General features: G+C 42.3%; 1 protein-coding gene across 2 annotated transcripts in view; it reads left to right on the top strand.

Moving 5' to 3' along the window:
• The first annotated feature begins 2,591 nt into the window (after positions 1-2,591).
• The window catches only part of LOC140480033 (putative ferric-chelate reductase 1), a 57,763-nt gene continuing 44,725 nt past the window's right edge, over positions 2,592-15,629 (top strand). Inside the window, exons 1-3 of one of the 2 annotated variants that reach the window (XM_072574571.1) lie at positions 2,592-2,787; positions 8,370-8,571; positions 15,448-15,602. In XM_072574571.1, the coding sequence (XP_072430672.1) occupies positions 2,731-2,787; positions 8,370-8,571; positions 15,448-15,602 (414 nt within the window). In that variant the 5' untranslated portion in view covers positions 2,592-2,730. Of the gene's footprint in view, positions 2,788-3,696; positions 3,749-8,369; positions 8,572-15,447; positions 15,603-15,629 lie in introns of those variants that run through there. The other variant, XM_072574572.1, reaches the window with a different exon arrangement.

The following is a 15,629-nucleotide window of genomic DNA, read 5'->3' as shown; positions in this document are numbered from 1 at the left end:
ATAGTGTGGGAGTTCCATGATGTTGATCAATCAAGGGTGAAGAAACAATTATGTAGTTTAAGGGCAGGATGGTGGGGATAGGAATAGATTTCAAGAGGGCATGGGCTGGTGAAATGGACAGTCATAAGTCAAATGAAATTTAAAGCAGGGAAGTGAGTAACTTTGGAAGAAAGGGTGGTACGGTGGCTCAGTAGTTAGCACTGCTGCCTCATAGCACCAGGAACCCGGATTTGATTCGAGCCTCAGGTGACTGTCTGTGTGGAGTTTGCATGTTCTCCCTGTATCTGGGTGAGTTTCCTCTGGGTGCTTTGGTTTCCTCCCACAGTCCAAAGATGTGCAGGTCAGGTGAATTGGCCATGCTAAATTGCCCATAGTGTTCAGAGATGTGTAGGTTAGGTGCATCAGTCAGGGTATATGTAGAGTAATAGGGTAGGGGAGTGGGTCTGGGTGGTTTACTCTTCGGAGGGTCAGTGTGGACCTGTTGGGCTGAATGGCCTGTTTCTGCACTGTAGTGATTCTATGATTAATGAGGAGACGCTATGTAAAATAAAGAACATAATTCCTAGTGAGAAAGTACAACATCAGTTTGTTCTGGAATACATTTGCATAAATTGTTGAAGGTGAGAGGTTAGTTCAGAAAGCAATTCTTAAGGCATATGGAATCCCAATCTTCATACATAAAGGCATCCAGCAAACATTTGTCAAGAATTGTTTCACTCTGCAGAAAGGATGTGAAGACATTTTTGAGAGGGTGCTGAAGAAATTCATGATAATGATTCCAGAGTTGAGGGACTTCCATTCGGCAAGTATTGAGACAAACTAGGCTTGCTCTCAGAGGGATAGAGTTTGACAGACCTGATCAAAGTCATGAGCAGTCTAAAAAAGAGTAGACAGAAAATGTTCCCATTGACAGAAGGTTCCAGGACCAGACACCACAGATTATTTTTAAACTTCTTAATGAGATAACGGCATTACTGGCTGTACCATCATTTATTGCCGCTCCTTAGGTGCCTTTGAGAAAGTGGTGGGGAACTGCTATTTCGAACTACTGCAGGCCATTGCTAGAGTCATAGCATCTTACACTGCAGAAAATGCCCTTCAGCCAATTGAGTCTGCGCCACAATAACTACCACTGAAGGTGCACTATTCCTAATTATGTAAATCCACATTGCTGGCAGGAAAAGGGTTCCTGGATTTTGACCCATGACATTGATAGAATGACAATATATTTCTAAGTCAGGACGGTGAGTTGCTTGGAAAAGAACTTGCAGGTGGTGACATTCCCTTGTATCTACTGTCCGTGTCCTTCTGGCTGATAGAGGTCACAGATTTGGAAGGTGCTGTTTCAGGTGACTTATTGCATCTGGTAGATGAGACTGCTGCTACTGAGCATTGGTAATGGAGGGAAAGGATGTGGCGCCCAATCAAGTGGGTTGCTTTATCCTGGAATGTGTCAAACATCTTGGGTGCTGTTGGAGTTGCACCCATCACACTCTGAAAGTGTGCCTTGTAAACAGCAGACAGGCTTTGGGGAGTGAGGAGGCGAGTTATTCACCACAGTATTCCTTGCCTTTCACTTCAGATATAAAGTGAATTGCAAATTAAACTGTGAGAAAGACATACTTTCAGATTGTGATCTGGAATGCATTTAAGAGTATAGAAGAAGCAAGGCCAATAATAGGGTGGCATGGTGGCTCAATGGTTAGCACTGCTGCCTCTAAGCACCAGAGACCTGGGTTTGATTCCAGTCTTGGGAGTTTGCATATTCTCCCTGGATCTGGATGGGTTTCCTCTGGGTGCTCTGGTTTCCTCCCACAGTCCAAAGATGTGCAGGTTAGATAAGTTGGTCATGCTAAATTGCCCATAGTGTTCAGAGATGTGTAGATTAGGTGCATTGGTCACGGGAAAATATAGGGTAGAGGGAATGGGTCTGGGTGGTTTACTCTTCGGAGGGTCAACATGGACTTGCTGGGCTGAAGCGCCTGTTTCCACACTTAGGGATGCTGTCCAAAAAAAAACTTGGAAAAGGAATTACAGGTTAGAGTCACAGCATCTTACACTGCAGAAAATGCCCTTCGGCCAATCGAGTCTGCACCACAATAACTGCCACTGAAGGTGGTAGTTTATTTGAACTTGTCCCATATCATTGAATGTAATGATATTTCAAGTGCTCAGCCAAATAGTTTTCTTTAAAGTTTGAAAGGTTTCTAGCATCCACTACCTTCCTTGGTAAGGCATTTCCACCACCTTCTGAGTGAAAACTGGGAAAGCACCTGGATAAAAAAACAATGCTGAACTAATGAGGAATGGGGAGAGGGGGGTAATTAATTCTCTATCAGAGTCACTAGTGCAGAGAGTCCAGGGATCTCGTTCTAGGATTTTGCGTCTGTGAATTTCGTGAAGTAACCTAATAATTGTCTAGAACAGCAGCTCAACCATCTTCGGAGACTGCAACCCTAAGTTGCGACTCCTAATATCCTGAGTTACTTTACAATTGTGGGATTCCGACCGCCTCTCGTCTGGACTTGTTCACTTCTTGAAGCCGAGAAAGGGTGCCACCGGGAACAAGCAACTGGGCGACGGGAAAACATTGCACAAGACTTTGATACAATCAGCCAGCTGGTTCCCAGAACGTCGAACGGGCTCGGAGGGCGAATTGTTTTTGTTTATTTGATGAACAAGATGATTGCCGTCACTGGGAAGAGGCGGAGACTCCGGGTTTGAGTTTACATGAAGTTTGACTGCGGGATTCTCCTTTTCGTCTTTCGGGCTGCTGCTTCAGTGAGGGTGAGTACAGAGCTCGGTTTCCAAATCCAAATGGGATTTCTTCCGCTGCTGCAAGGAATCTATGAGTGAACCTGAATTCTTTACTGCATCAATTCTGACTTTTATTTGAACCCTGGTCCTCACAGGTCGACCCTCATCTCCGAAGAGTAAGCCACCCAGACCCATCCCCCTACCCCTGACATTTCAATCGTGTGACAATTCAGCACTGTTGGTTTCTTGCCTGTATTTAATGATTTACTTAAGACGTTTCCTAATTATAGTGACTCTATGTACATTTTTATTTATGAATCACGTATATATTTTTTTAAAAATAAGAATTATATGTCGAAGCTGGAAGCTATTGAGTGTTTGTCCCAAAGTCTGTGGATTTCCCAATATTTCTACGCCAGTGATTAAAATCTTCGCTTTCTGTGACAGTTGGGTCGGGCGCTGCTTACTAACTTCCTGGGGCTGAAAGGGGGTGTCTTACACCCTAGAGGTCCAACACCTCCCCCGCCCCGGCTCTGGGCTTAAAGGTTTCAGATTCAAGTCCCTCCTGCCCCTGAGAGTTTGTTAACCCAACAAGTTGATTCAACTTTTCCCTTTTGTGGCCACCTCTCATAGCCACGGGAACATAACTCCCCACCCCCTCCCCGGGACCAGTCACCACACGGTGATTGAGAGTGGGTGCCTCGTCTGAGCTGGATGGGGAGTAAATGGTCTGTGGGAATTGGGGAGAGTCTGAAGGGGTAATGGAGGATGGGAATCAGTGCCTGAGCTTGAGTGGAAAAAGGGATTTTCAGAATGGGATTTACCAGGAGCGTCTGGATTCAGAGTGAAACTCAGGGACAGGTTGAGGAGAGAGGGAAAGAGGGAGTGTGGGAGGATCATGCTGGGACTTCCCCTCTGGTTTTTTTTTCCCCCTGACAGAACTCGAAGCAGCACTGAGCTGAGCGAGGGTGAGGGCAAGCAGGAAAGGACGGTGAGTGAAACCTGAGTATTCCTCCTGGGATATACAATGCAAGATTATTTGCGTCTGTGGCCAAGTGCAGAACAAGCAGGAGCAGAAGAAGGGCTGATGCCCGAAACGTCGATTCTCCTGGTCCTTGGATGCTGCCTGACCTGCTGCGCTTTTCCAGCAACACATTTTCAGTGCAGAACAAACAGCCAAACCTGAACGAGGAGAGGGAGAAGGAAAATTCTTCAACTGAGGGCAATTGGATCATGAGATCTATCAGCGTAGTTGCTCTGAAACATTATTTCATAATGGTTCTGTGATTTAAAAGGCTTAGGTTAACTATTTGAATGCTAGCAATATAAAAAGGTCTGCGGAAAGAGAGGGTGAACAATAAGAACAAGAAAGCAACCTCCTCGGCTGTAATTTGAAACATTCTACGAAAACCCTCCTTTATTATAGCCTCTGAGCCACAGTATGGGTTGAAAGCTGTAGGTGCTGAGCTGAATTTATGACAACATACAGTGAGAATTGCCCTAAGCCTTTTGTTTGCATTTTGTATGTGTTCTTGGTTTTGGATGAGGTCAGACGTCAATTTCAATTTATGCAGTTCAAATCTAAATTCTGACGAAATCGACCTGATATATATCTGGGGAGTCATATCTCTTTTGAAAACAAAAGGATTGTCAATTAGATTTCAACGCAATGTTAGGGAGTGTCCATGAAATTATCAGTTGCTTCATCTTACCTTTTTAATTCCTCCCCCATCTTGATCTCCTCGTTTGGATTGTCCTAGCCCATAAACCTGCTGGTTTGAGATTGCGAAATGCTTAGGAGGGTATTGTGGTGCAATGGTAATGTTCCTGCTTCTGGACTAGGAGGTAGACAAGCAGGAGGCTGGAAGAACACAGCAAGCCAGTCAGCATCAGGAGGGAGAGAAGTCAATGTTTCAGGTGTGACCCTTCAGGATTAGGAGGTTGAGGAGGACTGCCTACTCTGGTGGTGTGTCATAATGTGTTTGAACAAGTTGGTTTAAAACTTTAAAGCATTTTTTAAATTACGTGGCGGGCTTATAACATAATATAAAGTACTCAGCTACAGGATCCTAGCTTTTCTGAGGTAAATGCAAAAGCATTTTCAGATAGGAACATCGTGTGATCAGTTCTCAAGCGAAGTGCCAAATCAAGTTTCCAACCCAGTTAGCACCTAACCCCATAATCTGAAGCAGGGCTTTCCAAAATCAGGATCAAATCTCCAAGGGGAGCTTGCAAGCTAAACATTTTGGGCCTGACAATCTGAGGAGGAATGGCTGACATGGAGTTTGGGCCAAGTTACAGCAGCTGTGCTCTGCTCTAACTGTGCTCACTCAGTTCTCACAGATGACATTCAAGACACAAAATGGAGTCACACTGGGCGAAAAAAATTGGGAAGCACTGATTTAAAGATTGAATTGAATTTATTGTCACGTGTACCAAGGCACAGTGAAAAGCTTTGTCTTGTGAGTAATACAGGCAGATCACAGAGTTAAGTAACATAGATAAGTAAATAATAGGTAAACAGCTGCAAAAACAAAAACACAGGTACAGGCGAACGTTAAGAGTTTGCGAGTCCATTCAGTATTTTAACAACAGTAGGGTAGAAACTGTTTCGAAACTGACTGATGCATGTGTTCAGGCTTCTGTACCTTCTCCCCAATGATAGAGGTTGTAGAAAACCATTGCCAGGATGGGATGGATCTTTGAGAATGTTGGTGGCCTTTCCTTGACAGCGGGCCTGGGAGATGGATTCTATAGATGGGAGGTTGGGCCTTTGTGATTGTCCGGGCCAAGTTCACCACTCTCCGACCTTGAATGGTACAGTTGCTGTATCAGGTAGTGATACATCCAGACAGAAAGCTGTCAATGGTGCATCTATAAAAGTTGGCAAGGGTATTCGTCATCATGCCAAATTTCCTCAGCTGCCTGAGGAAGAAGAGACATTGTTGGGCCTTTGTAACCAGTGCGTCCATGAAGAGTCCAAGAGAAGTTTAGTTGTGGATGAAGCAAATATGACAAGTGCCATCATTACCTTGCTGTTTATCAAATTCATATTGTCAACAAACTGCAAGCCACCTTTAGAAGTGATGCACCAACTTGGCATAGATATGGCTGACACTTTTGATCACTTGCAGCGACTTATTATTTGACACTCCACTGACACCATTTGTCTGAACTTTTGATCTCTCTGCCCTTGATCCCTTTGCCTATAAAATCTGTGCCTGTGTGTTTTTCCCTCTCAGTTCACCTTGATGAAGAAGCTGGTAAACCTATTGGACTATAACCTGGTGTGGTGTGACATCTGACCATGTCCACCCAGTCCAACACCAGCACCTCCACATCATTGCATTTTGGTAAAACAAACCTGGGCAGGATTTACACAGTTAACAGTAAAGCCCTGGGGAGTATTGTTGAACAGAGAGGTCTAGGGGTGCAGGGACATAGTTATTTGAAAGTGTCATCACAAGTAAACAGGGTGGTGAAGAAGACATTTGCCATGCTTGCCTTCATCAGTCAGAGCAGTGAGTACATGAGTTGGGATGTTATGTTATAGCTGTACAAAACATTGATAAGCCACATTGGAGTACTGCATGTAATTCTGGTTGCCCTATTATAGGAAGTATGTTAGTAAACTGTTAATGGTGCAAAAAATATTTTCAACTTTGAGTTTTAAGGAGAAGTTGGATAGGCTAGGACTCTTTTCCTGGATCATAGAAGGCTGAAGAATGACCTTATAGAGGTTTATAAAATTATGAGGGGCATAGATACGGTGTTAGCCAAAGCCATTTCCTCAGGATGAGGAAGTCCAAAACTAGAGGGCATGGTTTTAAAGTGAGAGAGGAAAGATTTCAGAGGGATCTGAGGGGCAATGTTTTTACACAGGTGATAAATGTATGGAAGAACCTGCCAGAGAAAGTGGTAGAAAGGAGCATAATTACAACATTTAAAAGGTACATAGATAGGAAAGGTTTCAAGGGATATGGGCCAAATGCAGGCAAACGGGATTAGTTCAGTTTCAGAAACATGGTTTGCATGGATATGTTGGACCAAAGGTACTGTTTATATACTGTATGACTCGATGACTCTGAAGTCTAGAGTTTGGCTGAAGTAAATTAATGGCCAATCTTATTGATATGCGAGGTGTTGCATTTTGAGAAAGCAAATCTTAGCAGGACTTATACACTTAATGGTGAGGTCCTTGGGAATGTTGCTGAAAAAAGAGACCTTAGAGTGCAGGTTCATAGCTCCTTGAAAGTGGAGTTGCAGATAGATAGGATAGTGAAGAAGGCGTTTGGTATGCTTTCCTTTATTGGTCAGAGTATTGAGTACAGGAGTTGGGAGGTCATGTTGCGGCTGTACAGGACATTGGTTAGGCCACTGTTGGAATATTGCATGCAATTCTGGTCTCCTTCCTATCGGAAAGATGTTGTGAAAGTTGAAAGGGTTCAGAAAAGATTTACAAGGATGTTGCCAGGGTTGGAGGATTTGAGCTATAGGGAGAGGCTGAACAGGCTGGGGCTGTTTTTCCTGGAGCGTCGGAGGCTGAGGGGTGGCCTTATAGAGGTTAACAAAATCATGAGGGGCATGGATAGGATAAACAGGCAAAGTCTTTTCCCTGGGATGGGGGTTTCCAGAACTAGAGGGCATAGGTTTAGGGTGAGAGGGGAAAAATATAAAAGAGACCTAAGGGGCAACTTTTTCACACAGAGGGTGGTACATGTATGGAATGAGCTGCCAGAGGAAGTGGTGGAGGCTGGTACAATTGCAACATTAAAGAGGCATTTGGATGGGTATATGAATAGGAAGGGTTTGGAGGGATATGGGCCGGGTGCTGGCAGGTGGGACTAGATTGGGTTGGGATATCTGGTCGGCATGGACGGGTTGGATGGAAGGGGGGTCTGTTTCCATGTTGTACATCTCTATGACTCTATATATTTCATCTAGACAAAAATATTGTAAAGATGAAAGTCAGTGTGGCATGTTTAATATAAAATACTGTATCTTGTGTATATCTACTTATTCAACAAACTCATAAGCAAGGAAGCATCATTCTGAGCAACTTGCATGCTACTGTCTTTTAAACAATAAGTTATGTACTCCTATCCTGAATAAGCAAACCTTTTTTTCACTTAGCCTTGAATTTCCTGAAGAATTTCCCTATTGGAATGGCATTTTGAAGGCATTAGGTTCATTTAAAACTATAAAGTCCCAGGATATGGTGCCACTAGCAATTCCTATCATTATTGCCTGTTTGCCATAAATTCTCAAAACTTCTTTTGAACTCCACTAATGCATTTGCTGAGGCTATGCTAAAATGATTGATTCAAAGTTCCATGACCAAGCTTATCTCGCTTACCTCTTTGTGAATAAAATATACATCATTTGTGAGTCCAGGACGTGTACCTTTCTTTATGGTCTTTGGTTAGATCATTATATCAATACAAATTCCTGAATTATCTACCTTTTACTTTGTTTATTATTACTGACATTTCTTTTAAAACTTGACTGCTTTGTTTATTGTAACCGACATTTGTTTTTAAACTTGACTGCTAGTTGCCAAATGTTCCACAAATCCTGCCAATGATGTTTGATGGTGTTTTTATCTTTTACAGATGAGGAGACATACTTGGTTTGTGTTGCTCTCCATTGCTGCCACCTTCCCAGTGTATGTTCTGGGATATTCTAATGGGAAGGTTGAGAGTGCCTGTGCCAGCATGCGTCCCAGCCATAGTGGAAGTACTGCACAATCAACAGATCCACCTTATCAAATTATTGCAAATAGCAGTAGATTTAACCCAGGGGACATAATCCAAGGTATAACTTTAGTGAATTTAATAAATATGCTGTTGAAACTCTTTTTTCAAGCAAATTCTGTCTGTGGCACATCTGATAAGACAACAGATATTGTATTGGAAAATACTATTTTGTTTCATATAAATTATACAAAACCTGCTTTTGCTTATTCTCCCATACATTCATAAGAGTTAGGAACAAAATTAGGCTATTCAGCCCATCGAGTCTGCTCTGCCATTCGATCATGGCTGATATGGTCCTCACTCCTATTTTCCTGCCTTCTCTCCATATCCTTTCAACCCATGACAAATTTTTAAAAAAAATCTGTCTAACCCGCCCTTAAATTTACTCCCTGTCCCAGCACCAACTGCCCTTTGGGGTAGCAAATTCCACAGTTTCACAACCCTTTGGGAGAAGTAGTTTCTCCTCAACTCTGCTTTAAATTTGCTACCCCTTATCCTATGACTATGACCTCTCGTCCTAGAATGCCCCACAAGAGGAAGCATTCACTCCATTGCTACTTTATCCAAACCTTTTAACATCTTGAACACTTCAATTTGATCTCCTCTCATTCTTCTAAATTCCAGACAGTAAAGGCCTAAATTGTTCAATCTCTCTTCATACGACAAACCCCTCATCTCCATGATCAAGCAAGTGAACCTCCTCTGAACTGCCTCTAATGCCACTACACCTTCCCTCAAATAAGGGGACCAAAACTGTGCACAATACTCCTGGTATGGTCTCACCAATGCCTTGAATAGTTGCAATATTTCCTTACCTTTATATTCTATTTCTTTAGTTATCAAATCCTACGATCCATTTACTTTTTTTATTATCTGCTGTACCTGCATGCTAGTTTTCTGTGACTCATGAACGAGTACTGCTAGATCCCTCTGCACTGGAGTACCCCAAAGTCTCTCCCCATTAAGGTAATAGATCGTCTTCCTATTTTTTTGACCAAGTACATGACCTCACACTTATCCATATTAAATTTCATCTGCCACATTTTGTTCTATTCTCCTAACCTATCTATATCCATTTTTAAGGTTCTTATTTCCTCTTTGCAATTTACTGTTCTGCCTATTTTTGTGTTGTCCACATGTTGACTATAGAGCCTTCTATCCTTGTATTCAAGGCCTTAATGTAGATTGTAAGTAGATGGGGTCCAAGGACCAAACTCTGTGGCACCCCACAAGTTACACCTTGCCATCCAGAAAATATAAATTTTCCAAACTCTCTATCTTCTGTCCATCAGTCAGTCATCTATCCAGGCTAATACATTACCCCAATCCCATATGATTCAACCTTGTGAATTAACCTACTGTGTAGAACCGTATCAAACATCTTCCAGAAGTCCAGATAAATTACATCTACAGCATCCCCATTATCCATCTTTGAAAAACTCTAGTAAATCAGTCAAACATGATTTGCCTTTCACAACACCATACTGACTCTGGTGGATAGTGTTTTGACTTTTCAAATGTCCTGATATTGCTTCGCTAATAATTGATTCTAACACTTGACCAATAACAGATGTTAAACTAACTGGTCTATAATTCTCACATTTTATCTTCCTCCCTTTTTGAATAAGGATGTTATATTAGCCATTTTCTAATCCGCTGGAACCTTTCCCATGTCTAGGGAATCTTGGAATATTGTAACCAATGGATCTACTATCTCTGCTGTCACTTCCCTTAATACCCTAGGATGTAGGCCATCAGGCCTGGGGGACTTGTCTAAACTCAATCCTAATAGTTTGGTTAGTACCTTCTCCCTATTGATGTTGATTGTTCTAATTTCTACATTATCTCTTGCGTCTGACTAGCCCATTCCAACAAGAATGATATTATTGTCCTCCATCATGAAAACTGAGGCAAAATATTGATTCAGCATCTCTATGTTCCCAATATTAACTCTCTGGTTTCATCTTCTAAGGGACCAACATTCACATTAGTGACACTACCATTTTATATACCTATAGAAGGTTTTGCAATCCTTTTTGATATTTTGTGTTCCCTTTGAATGATTCATCTACAGTGATATGGGTGAGCTCTCGGTTTGGTGCCTCATTTGATGAGAGAGAGCGAGTGTTATACTCTTAGAACATTGGTTTTAATGATCGAAAAGGAAATTACACATTCTAACTCAGAGTGACAGGGAGATTATGGCCTAGTGGTATTATCACTAAACTATTAATCCAGAGACCCAAGTAATGTTTTGGGCAGCTGGGTTTGAAGCATGGAATGGCAGGTGGTGGAACTTGAATTCAGTACAAAATCTGGAATTAAAAGTCGACTGATAACCTGGAAACCGTTGTTGATTGTCAGGAAAACCCATCTGATTCACTAATGTCCTTCTGGTAGGGAAACTACCATTCTTACCTAGTATGGCTGACATGTGACTCCAGACCCACATTGATATGGTTGACTCTTAACTGCCCTCTGAGCAATGACAAATGGATCATAATTGTTGGCCTAGTCAGTGGTGTCCATGTCCTGTGGAAAAAACAAAGTTTTGGATGAATGAGCTTAAATTACATTTGCAGTTTGTATCATCCCTAGCTGCAGTGCTCAGTATCTTTGAGTGAGTGCAGATTAATCCACGATAGAGATTGTATAGTCCAATGAAGCGTGTTAAATTACAGATTCCTAAGGCATGGCTGTTTTGCTTATTTGCTAATGTCATTATTTTCAAACTGTCATTGCATATAACTTTAACATTTTTCATTTGAATAGGGAACCCTTTACTCAGACAATATGCCACCAGAGAAATAACTCCAAGTCTGTTTAGGAGATGGGAGTGTATTGGTAATGCTACTCAACTGGTAACTCAGAATTACAAATGTCATAGAGTCATAGAGATGTACAGCATGGAAACAGACCCTTCGGTCCAACCCGTCCATGCTGACTAGATATCGCAACCTAATCTCGTCCCTCCTGCCAGCACCCAGCCCATATCCCTCCAAACCCTTCCTATTCATACACCCATCCAAATGCCTTTTAAATGTTGCACTTGTACCAGCCTCCACTACTTCCTCTGGCAGCTCATTCCATACATGTACCACCCTCTGGGTGAAAAGGTTGCCCCTTAGGTCTCTTTTATATCTTTCCTCTTTCACCCTAAACCTATGGTCTCTAGATCTGGACCCACCCCCACCCCAGGGAAAAGACTTTGCCTGTTTATCCTATCCATGCCCCTCATGATTTTGTAAACCCCTATAAGGTCACCCCTCAGCCTCCGACGCTCCAGGGAAAACAGCCCCAGCCTGTTCAACCTCTCCCTATAGCTCAAATCCTCCAACCCTGGCAACATCCTTGTAAATCTTTTCTGAACCCTTTCAACTTTCACAACATCTTTCCGATAGGAAGGAGACCAGAATTGCATGCAATATTCCAACAGTGGCCTAACCAATGTCCTGTACAGCCGCCACATGACCTCCCAACTCATGTACTCAATACTCTGACCAATAAAGGAAAGCATACCGAATGCCTTCTTCACTATCCTATCTACCTGCGACTCCACTTTCAAGGAACTATGAACCTGCACTCCAAGGTCTCTTTGTTCAGCAACACTCCCTAGGACCTTACCATTAAGTGTATAAGTCCTGCTAAGATTTGTTTTCCCAAAATGCAGCACCTCGCATTTATCTGAATTAAACTCCATGTGCCACTTCTCAGCTCATTGGCCCATCTGGTCAAGATCCTGTTGTAATCTGAGGTAATCTAAGCATGCAGGTACAGCAGGTAGTGAAGAAGGCTAATAGCATGCTGGCCTTCATAACAAGAGGGATTGAGTACAGAAGCAAAGAGGTTCTTCTGCAGCTGTACAGGGCCTAGTGAGACCAAACCTGGAGTACTGTGTGCAGTTCTGGTCTCCACATTTGAAGAAAGACTTTCTGGCTTTTGAGAGAGTGCAGCGTAGGTTCACCAGGTCAGTTCCTGGAATGACGGGACTACCTTACGCTGAAAGACTGGAGCAACTGGGCTTGTATACCCTTGAGTTTAGAAGACTGCGAGGGGATCTGATTGAGACATATAAGATTAAAGGATTGGACATTCTGCAGGCAGGAAACATGTTTCCGCTGATGGGTGAGTGCCGAACCAGAGGACACAGCTTAAGAATACAGGATAGACCATTTAGGACAGAGATGAGGAGAAACTTCTTCACCCAGAGAGTGGTGGGTGTGTGGAATGCTCTGCCCCAGAGTGCAGTGGAGGCCCAATCTCTGGATTCATTTAAGAAAGAGTTGGATAGAGCTCTCAAGGATAGTGGAATCAAGAGTTATGGAGATAAGGCAGGAACAGGATACTGATTAAGGATGATCAGCCATAAACATATTGAATGGTGGTGCTGGCTCGAAGGGCAGAATGGCCTATTCCTGCACATATTGTCTATTGTAACCCTCTTCGCTGACTACTACACCTCCAATTTTGGTGTCATCTGCAAACTTAGTAAATGTACCTCTTAAGCTTACATCCAAATCATTTATCTAAATGATGAAAAGTAGAGGACTTAGCACCGATCCTTGTGGCACTCCACTGGTCACAGGCCTCCAGTCTGAAAAACAACCCTCCACCACCGCCCTCTCTCTTTGAGTCAGTTCTGTATCCAAATGGCTTGTTCTCCCTGTACTCTGTGAGATCTAACCTTAATAATCAGTCTCCCATGGGGAACCTTGTTGAATGCCTTACTGAAGTCCATATAAATCACATCTACCACTCTTCCCTCATCAATCCTCTTTGTTACTTCTTCAAAAAACTCAATTAAGTTTGTGAGACATGATTTCCAACACACAAAGCCATGTTGACTATCCCTAATCAATCCTTGCCCTTCCAAATACACATACATCCTGTCCCTCAGGATTCCCTCCAACAACTTGCCCACCACCGACGTCAGGCTCACTGGTCTATAGTTCCTTGGCTTGTCCTTACCACCATTCTTGAACAGTGGCACCATGTTTGCCAACCTCCAGTCTCCGGCACCTCACCTGTGACTATCAATGATACAAATATCTCCGCAAAAGGCCCAGCAATCACTTCTCTAGCTCCCCACGAGTTCTAGTGTACACTGATCAGGTCCTGGGGATTTATCCGCCTTTATGCATTTCAAGACATCCAGCACTTCCTCCTCTGTAATCTGGACATTTTGCAAGGTGTCACCATCTATTTCCCTTCATTCTATATCTTCCATGTCCTTTTCCACAGTAAATACTCATTTAGTATCTCCCCCATTTTCTGTGGCTCCACACAAAGGCTGCCTTTCTGACCTTTGAGGGGCCCTATTCTCTCCCTAGTTACCCTTTTGTCCTTAATGTATTTGTAAAAACCCTTTGGATTCTCCTTAATTCTGTTTGCCAAAGCTATCTCATGTCCCCTTTTTGCCCTCCTGATTTCCCTCTTAAGTATACTCCTACTTTCTTTATACTCTTCTAAGGATTCACTCGATCTATCCTGTCTATACCTGACATATGCTTCCTTCTTTTTCTTAACCAAACCTTCAATTTCTTTAGTTATCCGGCATTCCCTATACTACCAGCCTTTCCTTTCACCCTAAAAGGAATATACTTTCTCTGGATTCTCGTTATCTCATTCCTGAATGCTTCCCATTTTCCAGCCGTCCCTTTACCTGCAAACATCTGCCTCCAATTAGCTTCCGGATGTTCTTGCCTAATACTGTCAAAATTGGCCTTTCTCCAATTTAGAACTTCAACTTTTAGATCTGGTCTATCGTTTTCCATCACTATTTTAAATCTAATAGAATTATGGTTGCTTGTCTAAAAGTGCTCTCCCAGTGACACCTCAATCACCCGCCCTGCCTTATTTTCCAAGAGTAGGTCAAGTTTTGCCCCTTCTCTGGAAGGTACATCCACATACTGAATCAGAAAATTGTCTTGTCCACACTTAACAAATTCCTCTCCATCTCAACCCTTAACACTATGTATACTCTGCCAAGTGGTTCAAATCCCACCACATTTATTGGAAGAATTTAACTTCAGTTATTTAGTTAGCGATTAAGAAAAAGGTAGTCTCAATAATAATAGTTATCACAGATCACTTAAAATTCGATTCAGTTCATTGCTGCCTTTCATGGAAGTAAATCTATTGCTCTTAACCATCTGGCCCAAGTGTGGCTTCAGACCCACTCTCATGTGTTTGACTCATAACTGCCCTCTGAAATGGTCTAGCAACCACTCAGTTATCGGTAGTACCGATAGTGATGCTGATAGTTTGCAGCAGTACACTTGATGCTGATAGTGATAGTGATAGTTTGCAGCAGTACACTTAGATTCTCAAGATGTGATGACTGGCATTGACCACTATAATTTTCTGGTCCAATTCTCTGTTCAGCTGAAGGGCCTCCCAATTCCCTGTGGATACAGAATTTCACTTTCTGTCTACCTCTTTCACGAAGGCATCCAATGCAAATACCCTTTTTTCCAGTAACTGATTTAATTGCTTCTATTCACATTCTCCTCCCTAACCAGTTTCAATAAGTACCGATAGTGATGCTTACATCCCACAAATAAGAAAAAATGTTGAGTAAACATTCCACAAAAGACTTTTTGTTCGTAAAATCTGTTGCAGCTTTGCCCTGACCTTATGTAAGTTTGGGACAGATAAACACCAAACTGCCAGTGATAATGCCAATATCCCAATTCAGTGACGATTCCACTTAACAGCTGCTTTATAATAGACTGTGTCTTTTGTTTTAACTTTTGATGGTAGTTTGTAATTTGTATATTCATGGTGTAAGACAGCCTTTTGTGAATTTTATTAGGAAATTTATTTGTGTGTGTCTTTTACTAAGTTATGATTCTTGCAGCTGCATATTAACTACTTTAAATGTTTGAGGTATTTTATTTGAAATAAACTCTTTCTTAACTTGGCATGTTTGAAGTGACACTGCGGAGCAATCCAGGAACCATCTTCAAAGGATTTCTGCTGGAGGCTCGAGCAGCTGACTCTTCATCAGAAACACCACTTGGCACCTTCACTCAAAGTCCTGAAGATGCTCAACTCCTTGACTGCCCGAATGGTGATACAACCTACAGAGTAAGTTGTTAGAAATTACAAATCGAG

The sequence above is a fragment of the Chiloscyllium punctatum genome, chromosome 7 (genome assembly GCF_047496795.1).
Source record: "Chiloscyllium punctatum isolate Juve2018m chromosome 7, sChiPun1.3, whole genome shotgun sequence".
Lineage (NCBI taxonomy): Eukaryota > Metazoa > Chordata > Chondrichthyes > Orectolobiformes > Hemiscylliidae > Chiloscyllium > Chiloscyllium punctatum.
The sequence above is the reverse complement of the archived record's forward strand: the minus strand, read 5'-3'. Positions and strand labels throughout refer to the sequence as shown.